Here is a 20,991-nt window from a genome sequence, read left to right as displayed (position 1 = left end):
AAAGTGATGCAGGTCTTAGACGTTTACCAAATGGGTGAAATCCACAATCACGGGTAACAAGTGAACATTATAATGAGGCGAATCTGGGATTTGAACCCATAATCAGATGAGCCTTGCTCGCATATAAGGGACACAACTCTGTTTGGATGTCTCTGCAGCAGGTCCACTCTAGCCTCTTTACCTTTTGAAAGTGACAATAGAAGAAAATATCAGGCATTTTGTATTGGGACAAGGTGTGATTGTCAATTCCCAGCTATTGTGACAGTAAATAGCTTGATATGTTGAGATGAAAGTACCACTTGCTTCAAATTGTAGATAGAGTTGTGTCCCTTTGACAGGCTCTGCAAACAACAATCCAGATTCAGAGTGAGTGAATGAGTTGAGTTTAACAACGCCGTATTCCAGTTATATCATGGCGTGTCAGGTTAATGTGGGAGGAAAGCCTGAAGTGATGCAGGTCTCAGACGATTACCACTTCGGTGAAACCCACGAGCACGGGTATGGTGCTGACAAACCTAAAAGCATAATTGGGGCAAACTGGGCTTCAAACCCTCAATCATAGGTTTGGGATCATAGGTCAAGGTCATAGGTCAATCATAGTCAAGGGGTGCAACTCTGCACAGCGAATCGTTGCACCTTAGACGACTGAGTAAGCATCATCATGCATGCTTGATGTGTCCTACTTATTTCTGTGTAGATTACAGAAGTACCACCACCAAAACATGGGGCATTTCATTCTAGTTGGTTATTCTCTACCCATGATTATATTCCTGAAATAGACAGTGAACCATAAATTGCTCACTTACCTTAAACCTCTTGGACTATTTTACAATTTTCAATGAGATTTCTTTTACTTTTCAGGTCTGTTGTGCTAACAGCACATGTGTGTAAGTGCGTTCCACAGACGTTTCTAATGGCAACTGGCAGCCATGTTGTGACAGGGATGTGTGACTTCTCCATTGCCATGATGGACTACTGACACGGACTATTTTTTACCATTTTGCAAATTCCCATTTTTTGACTGCGGGAGTGAGAGGTTTTATGCCAGAATATTTTTGATTTTTCTTTTTGTTGAGAGCAAGTTTCATCATAACTGTGACCAAATGAACTTTTGACTTGTAAAAAGATATGTTTTAAGTCCTGATTCTAGTTCATGTTTTAATGTATAGATTTTTCGTATGTTTTTTGCCATGTAGAATACAAATGTTGATCTTTTCATAAAGTATCTTTGATTTATGTGTACGTTTCTTTTGAGGACTGAGATTATGCTTCTGACTATTTGGCTAATTGTAGACTTTTCATGAAGGGGGATTGTAGTCAAATGAACTTTACTGTTTATCGTTGTTTATTTTGCCAAATTTGAGGGATATTTTTACACCTATACACTAGGAGGTGCACTTTCTATTTTGTATGTCGGTCTGTGAATGCAGAGGCCAGTGCACAGTCAGAATGGTGACTTTATTCACTGTTATTCATGATTATTGAGCTAGAATCAACATGAATTTTTCCAGTTGTATATTTTCATGTTAGATGTTAGATTTTGATGGCTTCCTCGCGACACACCAGGGATGTAAATGGCAGTTTGTTCATAGTCTCTGTAATGTAGAACCAGAGAATATTACAATTTTCATCACCAAGTACAAGGTGGGTCTGGGACGGGTAACTCGGGTACTCCGGTCAGGTGGTTCATGAGGAGGACACGTTAGTCACATGATATATTGTTTAATAACAAAAATTATCTAGACCTTCCACGGTTTCGCTAAAAGTGACTAATGTTCGCATTTCTTTCTGACTATGCAGAATTCTTTCCGACTTTATATCTTTGAATAGAGATAAAACTTCAGTCAACTTCAGTGTATGCATAACCAGATCGTTTTATTTGAGTATCTAAATACATTTTGCCAGGGGTACGGTCAAACTATTCCCAATCGGACATATGTACCTATCTGTTGAGACCTAGAGTAGGTACACGGGTAGGGTCAGGTAATAGTGGGGTGGGTACCTGGGTAGTAAATTGTGACTCGTCCCAGCCCTATTACAAGGCTAGCAATACATGAACAATATTGATAACAGCATCCCCAACTGTTGAGATGAAATTAAAACACCTCAGGTATCCCGCTCTTGATCACATATATGCTAAACAAAAAAAGTTAGGGATCGTGAAAATGTGGGGATAATTTTATGAAATTGTGTGCTAATTCTTCACGAAAACATTATCCCCAAACATATTTTTTTAATGATCCCTAACTTGTTTAGTTCAGTATACTTTCATGAAGTGCTAAACTGTGCTTCCATGGAAACAAGATCTGCCGTTTATATCCCTGGGTCCTGTGGGAAAAGCTGATGTTGTATGTAGATTTAGTGATGCTTTTTTACTTTTGTTTTTGAATTTTGGGCATCAGGTTTTCTGACGCCATGTCATTGATGATGTACAGACGTAGTTTCATGCGTTTCTATGGTGATCTGTTATTTGGTGGTTGTTAGCGTGAGAACGTCAATGTGGTGTTTGTTGACCTGAATCCATGTGTCTGTGTTTTAGACTTTTAGGAGACAAACAGAAACTAATGACAGTTTTTGGAATGTCGTTTTTAGATTTTAATGTTATCTTGGTGGTGTTAACTGAAGGCTTTTCACCTATTCATGGTAGTTTTGTACAGAATCGTGTTTTACCTGTCATTGATGATGTTCGTGGTCTTCCTCATGTGGGACAAAGGATTAGTTTTTAGTGGTCAAATTTCTACAGACTTATTTTACATCCGTTTTCGATATATACAGATTTTTATCTTTTTTTTCCACTTGTTTGACCAGTAAAAATTAATGACCTATTTCTGTAGCTCATTAGATTACACCACTGAAAAGCCAATCCGGATCTAGTTTAAAGAACCAGTTTCAGTTGCAGAAAAATGGGATTGTTTCTTTGAATCATATTAGCAGGAACACAATGGTTCCAGAATGAATTGACACCAAACCAGTTGCATAAAGCCTTAGGCATCCATGTTCAATGTTCATAATGAAAATTGTACAGACAAATTCATTTTTGTATTAATGGTAGGGGGTTTGAAATTTATTTAAGACTATTATTTTATCAGTGATATTCGTTTTTCCATCAAGAATTGTATCTCCTGTAATTTATTCAAAACATCTGTGATATTGCTTAACATTTCCTAGCTCCTATCATTAACACTCAAGTCATATTTGGATCACGCCAGGGCCAAGTCACTACAGGATGTAATTAGTTGAAATTTGTTATGAATTTTATTATTTTTTTGTTACGACGGCCAGTTTTAATCCCCAACTGTAGAGACCCCACATATTCTGTGTACATATTTTTGAAGACACCTCATTCTCTGTAACATCTGTTGTCTAGGAAAGAACAAACAGGATGAAAAGGATGCGTCATGCGTCCGCCGATGCAGTTAGACACTTTTTGTAGTAGCGATCCGTATGATGGGCTATCACCTTGTCCTTGCATAATAAACTCCCCCGACTTCCCTTGGATAAGTCAATAGGATTTCATCTTTCTGTACACTTTGTTTCAACAAGGGAACATGTGTAAGGTTAACGTCGGATATATCGTTAATGATAAGATCAAACTATTTTTGGATGCGTATTGTATATTTCTATGTATGTCATCTTGAAAGAGGTTCTTGTCCTTGAAACATCATACTTGACTAACCCTTGATCTCCTAGGCTGACATCAGTTGTAATGGTTTGACGAAATATCAAAAGTAATCAGTCATTTATTGCTAAAAATGTTACAGTCGAAAAGTAGAAGATTATAAGGCAGTTCAACCTAAAATCAAACATAAATGATCAGAAATCAAACGTTGATGATCAGAAATCATACGTTAATGATCAGAAATCAAACGTTAATGATCAGAAATGTTTTATACTGGGTAGTCAGTCATCGAAGCTACACGCCATCCCTCCCAATATCAAACGAATGACGTCAACCTGTGACAAGAATCTACTTTTATGGATAAGAATTTCAAAGTCAATAAAAGTGTTTTTTTATTAACAATATTCTTTGACTGTCCCTGTATTAGCAGTAGTGATAAAGGATCTCAAGTTTGAATGATATTAACATCAAAATGATCAGATCGATGTACAAAGATTGGTGTACAGATGGGTCGAAAATCAGCAAAGGCCTCGTTCTCATCCTTGTGAATGAATTGATCAAAACTTTACTAAGGATAAGAAGCACAGAGGTCATTCACAACTTGATATCAAAGTGTTAGCCTCTGATTTTGGACATCCAGATAATACAGAGATTAGTTTATCCAACGTAAAGAGCCTGGCTACTTTTTCGACAAGCTCTTTTTTCTTGGTGTTTACTTGTACAGATGTTGACGGACCAATGAAGCAGCACAGTGCTCATGTTGGATTACCTCATTGTGACGTGACGGTAGACGTAGGCATGTGTCCAGAACACACTCTACACGTCATGGAGTAATCTCAGAGTGAACCACTTCTCACAAACACACGATCAGTATCTGATTTCCAGTCACAGCTCATTGATGCAGGAGGCTCAACTCTTTGATTGAACTGTGACCCTGTTAATACCAGGTGTTCTCGGCGCATGGTGTTCACAGACTTACGTATACACTGTTAAGAAGTCAACTTCAGAGAAAAGTATCTCTTTAAGTCAGGATTTAGTCACCTGTGAACTATAGTCATCTGCTTCCGTTACTATTAAAAATCATCTATCATCATGGCAAATTGTCATTCTTGAAAGAAATTTGTTTGAATTCAATTAAATTTTAATTGTTTTGAATATCTACATTTTAAAATTATAAATTTGAATGTAAACACATCTGGTAACGCCTGCAGTTGCAGTGAGTCTGATCTGTGAGTGTTGTGGAGGATTGGCTGAGATTTGGGTATCATTCTGAGATTAGTTAGTGTTTTCACAGGTGTACATTACTACTGTCATTACTGTTTGTTAGATGCTTGTCCTTCAAACACATTGTCTTTTCTCAAACAGAAACTATGTTACAGCACGAGATCGTATCACATGTTGAATCATGCAATATGACCCAAGCACAGTTTTCATAATCCGTTGAATCATGAGTTATGAGGCAATAACTGAATTCTTACATGAATTATGAAGCAATGTCATCAAAATGTTAAACAATGTTCAGCTGTGAGTTATAAGCAATAACTCTCAAATGTTACACACCGTTAAGCCATGAGTTATGAAACAATAACTCGAGATGTTACATTCTGTTCAGCCAGGCGTTATGAAGCTACAGCCAGGAGTTATAAAGCAATAGCTCTTAAAAACACTGTTAAGCCATGAGTTTTGAAACAATAACTCAAGAGCTGTTACACTGTTCAGTCAGGAGTTATGAAGCTATAACTCAGATATGTTACACTTTGTTCACTCATGAGTTATGAAACAATAACTCAGACATGCTACACTCTGTTCAGCCAGGGGTTGTTACATACTGGTGAAATGACAATGTATTTGAAGACTGTAGTTCCGAGATGTTATGCCATACAGTTACCTGCCTGTTTGCTGTTGTGTGGGTCTTCATGATTATAAACATTTACAGACTTACAAATGGTCAACACCTATACATGGCATTTGGCCCCAAACATCCTATTTTTCAGTTTTCAATCTGTCCAATTATCTTGTGCCTTCATTTCTAGTAGTTAAAATTTGTTAGTTATGATTATGCAAAACCAAGTGCAAATTTAATAAATACCAGTGTGGTCTATGTGACAAGGTTCATTATGCAAAGCTTATTTTTGGTTACCGATCTTTGCTGTGGACATTTGTCTGCATAGAACAGTTACTGTAGCCATTAACCATGGATATTGTCATATTGATTCTCAACATTGTTTAACTGTGTGCTTGACATCTACCCACAAACAGGAAGGACTGACTTCATTAGCATTTTTTTAGTTCAAACCACGATTCAGAAAATGCATGTAAACATTTCCGAGTCTGTTGACATTTTCATTTCCCAATTTCAAAAGCATGAGGATTTCATTGAAAGTAGATATGTTTTGATGAACTCGCAAGTTTAATTGTTCGCTGGTGTGCCTTGTCTTGGCAGCAGGTGCAGCAAATAACGTATCACTGGGTACGTTCTTCGTGAGAGAACAGTTGGAATTTTGTAGCCTGTTCTGTGGGTATTTGTTTAACATTTCAGAGTTAGAAAGTTGATCATGTATGTCTGGTCTCACATGCTTTGTAACATTCAAAGGCAAGAGTATATTTTACGGGTATCCAGTTTCTACCATTGAAAGAAACTTCCAGGAAATAGCATTACAGATTACGAGCATTCATACTTGGTCAAGTTAAGAACACTGAAATGTCCACAGTTAGCACATATCTAGTTAAGTGTACAGACTGTTTCCTATATTCCATCAGTGCACTTGTTACAACACCACATCACTTTATCATATCCTAGGGTGGGATTGAAGACCTGAACTTTCAGCAGGATAGAATTACATTGTTGCTATAGAAACAGGAAGCAGCATTAAACTACCTTGTTGCTATGGAAACAAGAAGCAGCACAGAATACCTTGTCACTTCAGAAACAGAGCAGAACAGAACTTGTTGCTTCAGAGATGACGATCAGCTTGCACAGGGATGCAGAGATGCATCAGGGATAAACCGCAGCTCAGAATTATTTTCTTGCTGCAGAGGCAAGAGCAGCACAGAATCATTAGGTGTCCATAACCTAGGTCATCAGGTCATATATTATAACCCAGGCCTTCCTGGTATATATAATCTTGGTCATCTGGGTATATATAACCTAGGCCTTCCTGGTATATATAATCTTGGTCATCTGGGTATATATAACCTAGGCCTTCCTGGTATATATAATCTTGGTCATCTGGGTATATATGACCTAGGTCATCCAGTGTATAAATTCGGTGTTCTGGGTACATATAACCAATGTGATCCTGGTTAATATAACCTAGGTCATCTGAGTGTATATAACCTAGGTCATCAAGTTATATATATTGCCTAGGTTGTTAGAGAATGTGTGCTGCTACTTGAAAGTTGGACCTTGCACGGTGTCTGAAGTTGTTGCACATTGTGTGAAGGTTGAAGGTTGAAGACAACTCGATGTTTGTCCAATGGATTGACCAAACACTGACCAACAGCATCCTCCACAGCCAGGAGCAGGTCCTCCGTAACATCTAATGAGACAGTGTTCTGGTGCAAAGGTTATTTTTGCAAGAAGTAGCTGCCTAGGTTTTGTACTTTAATCGCTGGTCCATATTTAACCAAATTATTTTGGATGATTTGTTGTTTACAAGTTGACGGACCATGTTGGTAGATTAACATGTTGATGATAACTGGCCCATTGCTAGGTGTTCCTGGTAGGCTTACGATGCCTAAATGAAATAAAAAGATCGGATCATGCCTGGCCTTTGTGTTCTTCTATTTTACAGAGTACAAGTGAGTAGTGAGTGAGTAAGTATGGTTTAACGCCGCTTTTTGCAATATTCCAGCGATATCACGGCGGGGGACACCAGAAATGGGCTTCACACATTGTACCCATGTCGGGAATCGAACCTGGGTCTTCGGCATGATGAGCAATGCTTTAACCACTAGGCTACCTGGGGACACCAGTAATTGGCTTCACACATTGCACCCATGTCGGGAATTGAACCTGGGTCTTCGGCGTGATCAGCAACGCTTCAACCAATGGGCTACCCGACCGCCCCTACAAATGAGTAATGAATGAATGGGTGGCTGAGTGACCTTTTAAATGAGTGAATGTATTGCTTGGTTTTGTTTGTTTGTTTTTCAACGCTGCATTCAGGAATATTCCAGCTATATGACAGCGGTCTGTAAATAATCGAGTCAAGACCAGACAATCCAGTGACTGACATCATGAGCATAAGAAACTAAATAACCCATCCTGACCAACTTATCCCGTTTGCCTCTTACAAGCCTGGGTTGCTGAAGATCAGTTCTAACCTGGATCTTCATAGGTTATAAAGCTTGGATGGTGGTTGAGTGATAGGTGAATGGTGATTAAGGTATAATGATGCATTGATCAGTTATATCCCAGCATGTCAGCTTACTGTGAGAGGAAAGGCTACAGCCAACTGACCTTTACCACATTGGTACATCCAACAAGCATGGACGGTGCTAACAGACCACAGTCAGGGCCAGTCTTGGATTTAAACCCATGAAATGAGTGAGTGGATGTTATCTCACTCTTCAGTCGGCCACATTGTGAGTGAGTGCGTATGGTTTTACGCCGCTTTTAGCGATATTCCAGCATGATCACGGCAGGGTCCACCAGAAATGAGCTTCACATATTGCATCCATGTCGGGAATCGACGTGACGAGCGAACGCTTTAATGATGCTTGTTAGCTTAGAATAAGGATTAACACTGAGTAATTAATACTTTTTTAATTTCTGTTTCTTCAGGGAACACAACTATCTTGTAGAAAGATACAAAACATGTAACTATCACAGTGTACAGACTAAAAATGTCAGGTAATGTCTCATGTCACAATCAGGGCAGTCTGTAAAACATATAATCTTGACCAGACCGACTGGACATTGGTTGATAACATTAGCAGCTATTGATGCCATCATGGTGGGACTGAACTATCGGCAAATGTTACCATTCTACAGTAAAAATAATCTGGACTTTGTCTCTGAATGCTGCCAACTTAACTGCTTGATACTCTGCAGCATCGTGTAACCCATCGTTGGATGATATCAGTGAGTGAGTGAGTGAGTGAGTGAGTTGCGTTTAACGTCGCTTTTAACAGTATTTCAGTTATATCACGGCGTGTCAGCTTGACGTGGGAGGAAAGCCCAAAGTGATGCATGTCTTAGACGTTTCCCACTTCGATGTACCCCACGAGCACGGGTATGGTGCTGACAAACCTAGAAACATAATCGGGGCGAACTGGGATTCGAACCCACAATCATAAGTTTATGGGGTGTCCAAGGGACGCAATTCTGCACGGCGAATTGCGGCGCCTTAGACGACTGGGCCCCCCGTGCCCCCCGTGCCCCCCTGATTGATATCACTGCAGTAAAGTAATCAAACATGATTAGGCTTTGTAAAATGTTAGGGAGTATGGGAGTATGTTTTATAAAACTTTGAGCAAGAAACGATTATTGCACGGTAGCATGTACGTCAATGGACGAGTTAATACATGCCATCAAGGTTCAGTGAGCACTTTGGTCACAGCAAGGTCACAGCAAGGTCACACAGACATACAGAAGCCATTGTGACCATCTAGTCCTTAGTTGGTTCTAATGACAGACAAAAACGCACCTGAACGCACCTACACCCACTAAACATGTCTGATGTCCTACCCCCCCTCCCCGCTTTTACACACCCGATGTCCACCCACCCAACACTTAAATAGCCGTTGTTCTAAATGCACACAGTTCAACCCATGTTTCTATAGACAAGAAGCCATATCCATCAGATATTTGAGATCATCATTGAAATACCCGTTGTTCAAGACAAACACAGTAGAACCCAAGTAACTGTAGACAAGAAGCCAAATCCATCAGACGTATAAGATACATCCAGTGTAACCCATATTGCTGTAGACAGGATGCCATAAGCATCAGATGGTCAAGATCAACACAAGAAGACATGTTCTAGACACATCCAGTATAACCCATGTTGTGGTGGACCACACTAGGATATCTGTCCTGTATCCATCCAGTACAACCCATGTTGCCGTAGGCCACATCATCCAAGTACTAACGTGTTGCCGTAGACCATGATCCTAGAACTTACAAAGGTAGCCGTAGGCCATTATCCTAGAACTAACATGTGTTGCCGTAGGCCATTATCCAAGAACTAACATGTGTTGTAGTAGGCCATGATCCTAGAACTAACATGTATTGTTGTAGGACATGATCCTAGAACTAACATGTGTTGTCGTAGGACATGATCCTAGAACTAACATGTGTTGTCGTAGGACATGATCCTAGAACTAAACATGTGTTGTCGTAGGACATGATCCAAGAACTAACATGTGTTGTTGTAGGACATGATCCTAGAACTAAACATGTGTTGTCGTAGGCCATGATGCTAGAACTAACATGTGTTGTCATAGGCCATAATCCTAGAACTAACATGTGTTGTCGTAGGACATGATCCTAGTACTAACATGTGTTGTTGTAGAACATGAACCTAGAACTAACGTGTTGTCGTAGCTCCTAGAACTAACATGTGTTGCTGTCAGTAGAACCCATGTTGCTGTAGGCCGCGTCATCCTAGAACTAACATGTGTTGCTGTCAGTAGAACCCATGTTGCCATGGGCCCCGTCATCCTAGAACTAACATGTGTTGCTGTCAGTAGAACCCATGTTGCCGTAGACCATGATTCTAGAACTAACATGTGTTGCTGTCCACCCTCCTGGAGTTCAGTGACTGTAGGGGTCTGGCATTTCCATAAACAGAGAGATGAGCTGCGTCCTTGACTTTGAGTGTCCTTAGTATTTCCACCTGAAGGAAAACACAGAGAAATAGATTTGCAATGCAATGCATACCACCATAGATATTTCTCACTGTCACAAAAGCATACTTACTCCCTCCTTACAAAATCTTATTCCAAAAGTTATAAAGACTTTATGGTTAATTGGCAATGGCCACTTCCGCCAGCCATCTTGTATGTTATCCTTTATGAAGTAAAAACACTGTGAAATATTGGAAGTGTTTTGCTTGTTGTGACTTTCCCAATTGGCGGAAGTCAAATTACTAAATAATGACACCTTTGATCTTATGTTAGGATGAGCAAATTGCAAAAATAATTTAAAGATGTTTCCATTGATCAAATATCAGGTTACTTTTTTTGGTGCCCTAAGCATGCAACCAAGAGAGATCATATCCTTAATCCCAGAGATAGTGGTGGTAAAAGGAAGTTGTTTCTTTCTTTTCAAGATGAATATTTCGCTACATTTGTGAGACATGAATTTCTGTTTACTGACCAGGTGTACAAAAATATGTTTGATATTTACAATAAATTAGAAACACATTTTTTTTATAAAATAAATACAAAATTGTTGACGGGGTGTAGATTTTGTTTCAGCTAGATATGTTCTTAAGCATCCTCCTATCACAGAAGACCTGCTCCTACCTTCTCCTGGGTAGTGACGATTGGATTCTGCATCACGATCCATCGGACAGACTCAGAGCACGATGGTGTTGTCAGCGAGCCAAAGTAGGTGTAGAACTTGCCACCAGGGGGCAGCAGTTGGCGTGGATCCAAGGTCACGGACACCCCATCTTTATGTACCAACAAAAACATACATTGGAATTTCTGTCTCATCAGTGGGTGGATATATATATATATATATATATATATATATATATATATATATATGTACAGATGACTGATCTGAATAGATGGACTGCCATGAGTGTCTGGTTTTACATCATTTCAGTGGTATTTGAGTTATATCGGGGGGTGTCAGCTTGTTAGGGGGGGAAAGCCTGACATTATGAATATATGGATGATACGAAGAGATGGACTGATATGAATAGATGGAGTGATGTGAATAGATGGGATGATATGAACAGATGGACTGATATAGAGCAGATGGAGTGATATGAATAGATGGAGTGATATTCATGAAGAGATGGACTGATATGAATAGATGGACTGATATGAACAGATGGACTGATATGAACAGATGGACTGATATGAACAGATGGACTGATGTGAACAGATGGACTGATGTGAATAGATGGACTGATATGAATAGATGGACTGATATGAACAGATGGACTGATATGAACAGATGGACTGATATGAACAGATGGACTGATGTGAATAGATGGAGTGATATGAACAGATGGACTGATGTGAATAGATGGAGTGATATGAACAGATGGACTGATATGAATAGATGGACTGATATGGACTGATATGAACAGATGGACTGATATGAACAGATGGACTGATATGAATAGATGGAGTGATGTGGCACAGCTGGAACTGGATCTTACTTCCAGCCTTGTTCAGCTTTTGTACCCCATCCAAGAACGCATTGAGTGCAGAGTTGTTTGACGATGATCCTGCCTGCAAGAGAGAGAAATGTGTGTTCTACTTAACTGCCGAGGACTAAAATTTAATTAATTGAAAAAAACATGACATCATCAGAAGAAGAAAAATATATGCCAAAGATCAGCTCCCGCACTCTGTAATTTCAGACGAGAGAATTTTAGAGTAAGAACAAAATATACAAGAAAAAATGTCTAAATAATGAAAAAAAGACAAAAGTTATGCTTGACGTCATGTCATTTTCCAGCTCATACAAGCACAAGTAAGCAAATATTTGGGACCATCCATCATTAATATTCAGAGTTTCAACCCTCTCCCCTGAAATCATGATCGCATCTGGGGTGTTTTCCCAAAGTACAAATCCTCACACAATTCCCATCCCATTTTAAACATGGCCACCACGACAGCCATATTGGAATGTTATCTTGTCCAACCCTTGATCCATATCTGCCCAGATCATGATTGTAGGCTAAACATTGTGGTTAAGAACTGAATCACTTTGGACTTTCCACCAACATTAAGACAACATAATAACTGAGATACCGTTCAAAGCACTGTTAATCCAACTCACTAAACTAACAACATACTGACGTCTTATTCCTCAACCTAGAACCTGTTTAGTGCCATAGACATCCACGAAATTAAATGGAATGAGTGTGTGAGTGAGTATGGTTTTACGCCGCTTTTAGCAATATTCCAGCAATATCACAGCGGGGGATACCAGAAATGGGCTTCACACATTGGACCCATGTCGGGAATCGAACCCGGGTCTCCGGCGTGACAAGTGAATGCGAAAATGTGAATGGAAGGACATGGCAACACAAGATTCAGGCAAATGATCTCAAAACATGCATTAAGTTTTAACTTGCATTCCAGAAAATTGAAAAAGTTAAAAAGACAAAACATCAAATTCATCAATGTCAACAAAAAACAAAACAAAATTAAACAACAGCAATAACAAACCAAAACTATCAGTAAAAATGTCTCATCTAGCATACATAAAATCATAAATTTCCTAAAAGTTGTCTCCCTTGGACCATGTATCAATGACCACTTTCTTGATCTTTGATCGTTTTGTACAGCTTGAAGAAAAAGTGCATACGACTTTGAGTGACACCAACTAATGATAATGTGTGTTCGTCTTTGAATAAAATGGTAAAGTGCTAAGTGATTAAGGAGATGCATTGATAGGGCTGGACAGTGATCTAGATTAAAAACTTTGTAACTTAAGCTGAAAGAATTAAAAATCTTGGTTCTCAGGCACTGCCCGTATCATGAAGTCTGCAGCACGTTTCCATTTTCCCCCAAAAAATTAAATCTTAAAAAACTTAAATATTCCACATCTCGTACACACGACCCCAGCAGTTAAATGCTACAATACTTAAGAACAACACGATTTCCCCAAAATTATTGTAACCCCAAAAAACACCGCCCACCTGTGCAATAATTAAATGGCCAGAGAACCAATTCTGTTATTTTTTCAAGCCTTAAATTAGATAATATATTCCTTGTATTTGTGATTTGCATCGAGACCATCAATGCCATGCATTGGACGCGTACGACAATAAACGAGGATTTTCTTACATGATCCCGACCACAGTTATTTGTTCAGTCTGCCCTGGTTACTGGTAAACCAGTGGGAATACCAGGAAAGAATACAGGTCCCCCGCAACCCATGCTTGTCGTAAGAGGCGACTAACGGGATCGGGTGGTCGCACTCAGTAAATACATGTCACCATATCCCAACTGCGTGGATCGATGCTCATGATGTCAATCACTGGATTGTTTGGTCTAGATTCGATTATTTACAGACCGCCCTCTTGTAGATGAAATATTACAATGTAGATATCGCTTGATCTCTCCCAAGTGATATCTCCTGTGGGAGCCAGTTTGGGATGATAAATGTACTTTCGTCATCATTTCAAAGTAAGCCTCAGTCAGATGTATGCACAACTTTGTCAAATGTTCCTGAAGCCAACTTACCTCCAGAAATATTCCAATCACAGCCAACCCATCCTGCTTGGCTGCTGCAGCTGCAACGCTGCCATACTGCTTCTTGTAGTGGACCATGTGCAACTACAACGACGACAACGTGACAAGGTCAGGAAACGTGGGGAAGGAGCTCCAGCTGTTTTAACAGTAGGTAGGTTGGTTGTTGGTTGGTTGGTTGTTTAACGCCGCACTCAGCAATATTCCAGCTATATGACGGCGGTCTGTAAATAATGAAGTCTGGACCAGACAATCCAGTGATTGATATCATGAGCATCGATCCACGCAATTGGGTTCGATGACATGCATCAACCAAGTCAGCGAGCCTGACCACCCGATCCCGTTAGTCGCCTTTTACGACAAGCATGGGTTGCTGAAGACCTATTCTACCCTGGAATCTTCACGGGTCTTTAACAGTAGGGATAGGTATTGGATGTTTATAGTGTATCACAATATTTTACGATGCACACGGCCATATTGCAATACGTATCACAATATATTGTATAATTCTCAATTTTGAACTCGGAAGTAATTTGATACATTCAGGTATGAATTGAAGTTCAAAAATGGAACAAAACAAGATGCTGGTACATCATGATGTTTACTCAGTCAGTAAATATGCAAGGATGCGCACTCCGGGACAGTGATAACTTGGCGTTACACCACCGCCCCAGACGAACTCCAGAATGCCAACTTGCATTTTGGAATTATGGAACATTTCGAAAGTACATGTATTTGGCAAGTGGTACAGTGCATCACATTAAACACATGATAAAAGTAGCTATTTGAAATCACCTGATATACCGAGCATTAAACAATGATATTGTGATACGTATTGTGGAAAGAATGAACCTCAATTTACCACAGTACCGGTAATACTGTGCAGCCTTATTTAACAGTGACAACATCTCATTATCGATGTGATTGATCGGCAACATCATACAGTACAGGGAGGAAACGACTCAATGGTGGTGGAAATAAAACTTGTTGCAGGGGAAATATAACTCACTGGATGTTGCAAAATAACTCTCTGAATGTTGCAAACTAACTCAATAAACATTGCAAACTAACTCACTGGATGTTGCAAAATATCTCACTGGATGTTGCAAAATAACTCATTGAATGTTGCAAAATAACTCACTGGATGTTGCAAAATAACTCACTGGATGTTGCAAAATAACTCACGGAACGTTGCAAAATAACTCACTGGATGTTGCAAAATAACTCACTGGATGTTGCAAAATAACTCCCTATTTGTTGCGAAATAACTCCCCGAGTGTTGACTAAGCAGTTCTTATTCCTCTTTCGATCCTATGTGGAATCGTGCCTAAACAAAGGTTTCCAGCTTCCCAAAAAAAGCAATCAACCCGAACACGCCTAGCATCATCAACATCACCTCCCAACAATCTAGGTCAGGCACGCTTTTCATGCCAGTGGACCTACATGCTCTGAACACGTGATTTCCCCAACCAACTCATTCTCTTTCTAGAGCTGAATCGGCTTGAGGAATTGTGATGCGGGGATAGATAGGAGGCATATAGTGTGTGAGATAAGGTAAGGATACAAGACAGGGGTATCACTGTCTCCCACAGATGATAGGATAGGCCAGGCATCTCTTTTAACACATTGTCAAAACCATCAATCATGTCTCAGGGATTGAAATGAGATTCAGGCAAGAAGAGGAACGATAAACAGCAGGGGACGAGGGAGACGAAGAAAAAAGATGGTCTCATGTAAGCTTCGTAGTATTTTTCATGAGGAAAATACAAGATCAGTTGGATCCAATACCACTGAGAGAAACTTTCCAAAACCGTAGGTTGATTCACCGTAAATGTAGATTCTCCGTAAGGGGCTGGGTGGTCAAGACGGGAACATCTTTTGTGAGAAGGCTGTTCCATCGTCATTGACAGACAAGATAGGCAGCGCAGGGGGAGACCATTCCCCAATCGTTGAAAATATAGTTAGTTTAGAAGATTTTTAGACTTCTTCGTTTTAGGAGTTTACACAGTTTTCACAATTCTGGTTGATTTTTCAGTGAGTGGGACAATTTTTTATTTTTTTTACCCCAACAGTCAGTATAATTTAATGTAAATCATATTTATATTGTTTTTTCCACTCTTAATTTGTTCAGGATTTGGGAATCTGTTAATTGACTTCTCTAAAAACTAATGCCTTACACAGCTACAGAGTGACACCCAGGCTCCCATTCTGAGCCCTAGACCCACCTCTCCTGGCATGGCTTTGCTGTCAACGTGATGTTCCGAGGGGCAGTGGAAGTGCATGGAGTCAAGGAAGTAGTCATCAGTGACCTCAGGCAGAACTCTCGTCACTAGATGGTGTTGCATAGAGAAGACGAGAACAGCACCTTGGCCTAAATTGAAACACGAACAATCTCAACTGATATTTTATTGAAATAACAACAACTACAACATGTTTTTTGTTTATGCCGCAGTCTGCATTATTCCATCTTTAGCGCGGCACAGGAGTAAACAATCAGACCCTAATTAAGTCTGGGACGCACAGACCAGTGGTCGATATCATGAGCAATGTTCCACATCTTCAGGGTGTAATGATAAGCAAACAGCCAAGTCATGTAGTCTGACCACTTGATCAAATTTAGTCACCTCTTATGACAAGTAATTCATCACAGTTACCATCCCAACATTGGGGGAATCTTCATGGTACATAATGCCACTTAATAGGTTTAGAATTGATCTTCAGCAACCCATGCTTGTTGTTGGAAGCAACTAACGGGATCAGGTGGTCAGGCTCGCTGACTTGGTTGATGCTTGTCATCGTATCCCAAATGTGAGGATCGATTGCTCATAATGGCAATCACTGGATTGTCTGGTCCAGGACTACTGTCATGACATGCCTCAGTGCTTTTCTCAGCAGCTTACGTCCCATTGTCAGATCGCCCATTACCAAATCATTTGTTTACTGTTTACTGTTGGCATTGACAGAATAATAATTATACGACAATCTTCTCACGCATTGTGTGTTTTGCACATAAAAACAAATTTACACTTCAAAAAGTGTGTTCAAAAACATTGTATTAACAGTTCTTATTCAAATGAATCCTATCAAAATGATAGCCGGCCACATCTATAGACGTCGGGAATTTATCCAGGATTCCAAACTTAGAGCCCTTGGCAGGCAATATTGGAAAAAAATCTCAATATTTTGCTCAAATTGGTCAGTAAAATACAAGTTGATTCTACAGAACCATAACATTAATTATTACAATATTATAGAATAGAGCCATAACATTAATTATTACAATAATAGAGACTTGTTTTTTAAAAAACCTGCCGATTTAAAAATTGCCTTACCTGTTGAACTGATGTTTCCATTCAGGGCACCTGTCTGACTGCCTTGGTAGGTGATGGCAGTGAAACCTCTACAGTGAAGGCTCTGGGTCCGGATGTTGATGGGGGACTGGATGGAGCCTGCACAGCACCGTGTCCCGGGAGCCAGGTGGCTCCAGTGTAGGGGACCTGCGGAGAGGAAGAGTGAGTGAGTGAGTGAGGTGATGGGGGACTGGATGGAGCCTGCACAGCATCGTGTCCCGGGAGCCAGGTGGCTCCAGTGTAGGGGACCTGCGGAGAGGAAGAGTGAGTGAGTGAGTGAGGTGATGGGGGACTGGATGGAGCCTGCACAGCACCGTGTCCCGGGAGCCAGGTGGCTCCAGTGTAGGGGACCTGCGGAGAGGAAGAGTGAGTGAGTGAGTGAGTGAGTGAGTGAGTGAGTGAGGTGATGGGGGACTGGATGGAGCCTGCACAGCACCGTGTCCCAGGAGCCAGGTGGCTCCAGTGTAGGGGACCTGCGGAGAGGAAGAGTGAGTGAGTGAGTGAGTGAGGTGATGGGGGGACTGAATGGAGCCTACATGCCGACCAGTCCTTGTTTTAGCCCCAAAATGCAAAGCGACAGACAGGGTAACAACAAGTACCATCTTTTAACGTCCTTTGGTATGACGCGTACGTGGATCGAAACCCAGACATTTCGCTCTCCGCCGGACGTTCTACCACTAGAACAAGGAGGCGGTCCATGATTATATAGACCAGGACACAGCTGTGTATTTGACTCAATTCATGGCAGGGGATCACACCGAGTGAAATCATATTATTATTATTATTATATCATACATTTATGTCCCGTCGATTGTTGAAAAGCATTAGTCGAGCGGATTCCTAAGATGAAGACATGCAAGACGGGATCGACTGCGTGGAACCAGCCCCACCCTCCTTTGCCGATGCCAATAAGGCTCTTGAAACTTTAAACATCTACTTGAACACTCAAATATCAACAGAGATGACATCATTTGACAGTTTGACTCATCTCGAGGATGCAGTTTCATGAATGCAGTCAGCGAAACGAGACCAGAGCAAAATCACCGACTACACATCTCCCCGTATGTAAATTGATAAATATGTTTACATTTTGTACATGTATTTGATAACAATGTTCGAAAAATGTTATGGATTAAATGTTATTAAATGAATTTTATAAAATGTTATCAGTTGAAGGCTTTGAAGTGATCTCGGCTAATACTAGTCAATGCTGCATTTACGTGTATTGTGTTTCGTTTTATCGAAGATGGCGGACGTTTCTGAACGAAAACGTATATAACGAACAACGTATATAACAAACTGATTTGTCTGGTCCCTTGTTGTTCGATATATCCATGTTCTTATTCAGACACTAGCATCTGTTCAAATATGGTCTTCAGCAACCCGTGCGTGTCTTCAGGCTCGCTGTCTTCGTTGATGAATGTAATCATATCCCAAATGTGTAGAACGATGCTCATGATGTCAATCACTGGAATGTCTGGTCAAGACTGGATTATTTACAGACCCCCGTCATATAGCTGTGCAGCATTAAACATCAAACAAACAAACAGCAAAGAAATGGTATGGGAGTTACGATCACCTCTCTGATGAGATTGCTTTGTAAAACAGCACCCTGGCCTCTTCATAGATGAAATATGAAAATAATATTTTTGCAGTCTGACTTCGCGATATGTCTTTGCCTTTAACTTCCTGGTTCGGCTTATCTGTGGGTCATATCATTTTCTTTCATATTTCAATGGTCAAATTAATACCTCGGCTTATCTATGGGGTCGGCTTATATGCGGTCATATACAGTATGAAATATGAAATTATTGTCTTACCACCAGCGCTGTGAGAATCGTAGCTGAAAGCAAGTACGTCTATGTTATGGTATGGGCGTTACAATCACATTAGCGCTAAGATCGCTTTGTACAACGGCACCTGGCTTCTTCAGAGATGAAATATGAAAAAGGAAATTATTGTCTTACCCCCAGCACTGTGAGAATTGTAGCTGAAAGCAAGTAAGTCTATGTTATGGTATGGGAGTTACGATCACCTTAGCGCTAAGATAGCTTTATACAATGGCACCTGACCTCTTAATAGATGAAATATGAAATTATTGTCTTACCCCCAGCACTGTGAGAATTGTAGCTGAAAGCAAGTAAGTCTATGATATGGTATGGGTGTTACGATCACATTAGCGCTAAGATCGCTTTGTACAACGGCACCTGGCTTCTTCAGAGATGAAATAGGAAATTATTGTCTTACCCCCAGCACTGTGAGAATTGTAGCTGAAAGCAAGTTAGTCTATGATATGGTATGGGTGTTACGATCACCTTAGCGCTAAGATGGCTTTGTACAACGGCACCTGGCCTCTAAATAGTCTATAAAAGATGAAATAGGAAATTATTGTCTTACCCCCAGCACTGTGAGAATTGTAGCTGAAAGCAAGTACGTCTATGTTATGGTATGGGTGTTACGATCACATTAGCGCTAAGATCGCTTCATACAATAGTACCTGGGCTCTTAATAGATGAAATATGAAATATGAAATTATTGTCTTACCCTCAGCGCTGTGAGAATTGTAGCTGAAAGCAACCGAGGGGGTAGGTGGACACAGGTCCTCTGATGGGCCAGACGTCCGAGGTACGAACACTACGACCAATGTTATCACAGTTATCCCAGTCACTCCCAAACACAGGCCCAGAGCACATTTCTTGTATGTACTGTCAGTGAGAAGCCGCCAAACAGCGACAAAGCGATTCCTTCCGTTGTCAGCAATTAAAACATCCGTATCGTCATCCATGGTAATATAGGCTGTCCCGTGTACTAGCGATCACGATCAACACATGACACACAGAGAGTATGGTCACATTCAGTAATTCATCCCAGTCATCTCAATTCCTGAATAAGATGCACATTAAACTGTGAAAACATCCACAAAACAATCGATAGTATTCTCTTATTGATTGTCAATGATTTAACGTATATTGTTGTTATGAGTGAGTGAGTGAGTGAGTTGGGTTTAACGTCGCTTTTAACAGTATTCCAGTTATATCATGGCGTGTTAGCTTAATGTTGGAGGAAAGCCCGAAGTGATGCAGGTCTAAGATGTTTACCACTTCAGTGAAACCCACGAGCACGGGTATGGTGCTGACAAACCTAGAAACGTAATTGGGGCAAACCGGGATTCGAACCCACAATCACAGGTTTCTGGCTTGCCCAAGGGGCGCAACTCTGCACAGCGAATCACGGCGCCTTAGACGACTGGGCCACCCGTGCCCCCTTGTTGTTATGAAACACATATGGAAAGTTATAGTAGAGAGCTATGGCTGCTTAAGTCATGTTCTAGGATGTATGGCCTGGTCACGCCTGACAGGTGGGGTATCTGCACATGTTCCTGTAAATCTGGACTTCCTCAGCTCCGAGGGGGCAAGGGTGGCCCAGTCGTCTAAGAAGCCGTGATTCACTGTGCAGAGTTGCGTCCCTAGGGCACGCCAGAAACCTATTATTCCGGGTTCAAATCCTGGTTCGCCCCAATACCCGTGCTCGTGGGTTTCACCGAAGTGGTAAACGTCTGAGACCTGCATCACTTTGGGCTTTCCTCCCACATTAACCACACAAGCCGTGATATAACTGGAATACTGTTAAAAG

General features: G+C 40.6%; 2 protein-coding genes across 9 annotated transcripts in view; one reads left to right on the top strand and one right to left on the bottom strand.

Annotated features, from left to right (window-relative positions):
- Nucleotides 1-7,384, top strand: part of LOC139464938 (RNA-binding motif, single-stranded-interacting protein 3-like) — a 331,624-nt gene extending 324,240 nt beyond the window's left edge. For all 8 annotated transcript variants that reach the window (XM_071246549.1, XM_071246548.1, XM_071246547.1 and 5 more), the window contains one exon: nt 862-7,384. The gene's annotated coding sequence lies outside the window, so the exon portion shown is untranslated. The remainder of the gene's footprint in view (nt 1-861) is intronic.
- A 2,792-nt stretch (nt 7,385-10,176) lies between these two features.
- On the bottom strand, nt 10,177-20,208 carry LOC139464487 (carbonic anhydrase 2-like). Its single transcript, XM_071246013.1, has 7 exons — nt 19,903-20,208; nt 17,341-17,505; nt 16,234-16,379; nt 14,003-14,095; nt 11,965-12,037; nt 11,093-11,241; nt 10,177-10,461 (listed from the first exon to the last, which is right to left on the bottom strand). The coding sequence occupies exons 1-7, from the start codon at nt 20,141-20,143 to the stop codon at nt 10,348-10,350; spliced, it is 981 nt and encodes a 326-aa protein (XP_071102114.1). The 5' UTR covers nt 20,144-20,208; the 3' UTR covers nt 10,177-10,347.
- Nucleotides 20,209-20,991: the final 783 nt, after the last annotated feature.

Source organism: Haliotis cracherodii, unplaced genomic scaffold (genome assembly GCF_022045235.1).
Source record: "Haliotis cracherodii isolate W230 unplaced genomic scaffold, xgHalCrac1.p SCAF_17, whole genome shotgun sequence".
Lineage (NCBI taxonomy): Eukaryota > Metazoa > Mollusca > Gastropoda > Lepetellida > Haliotidae > Haliotis > Haliotis cracherodii.
This window is presented reverse-complemented; position numbering and strand designations above follow the sequence as displayed.

Bases quoted from the DNA above. Each gene is read 5' to 3' on its own strand.
- LOC139464487 (XM_071246013.1), bottom strand. From the start codon at position 20,143: ATGGATGACGATACGGATGTTTTAATTGCTGACAACGGAAGGAATCGC. The intron at 12,038-14,002 runs GTAAGTTGGCTT...TCTCTCTTGCAG, and splicing joins TGATTGGAATATTTCTGGAG to GCAGGATCATCGTCAAACAA. The intron at 11,242-11,964 runs GTAAGATCCAGT...TGGTACATAAAG, and splicing joins AAAGCTGAACAAGGCTGGAA to ATGGGGTGTCCGTGACCTTG.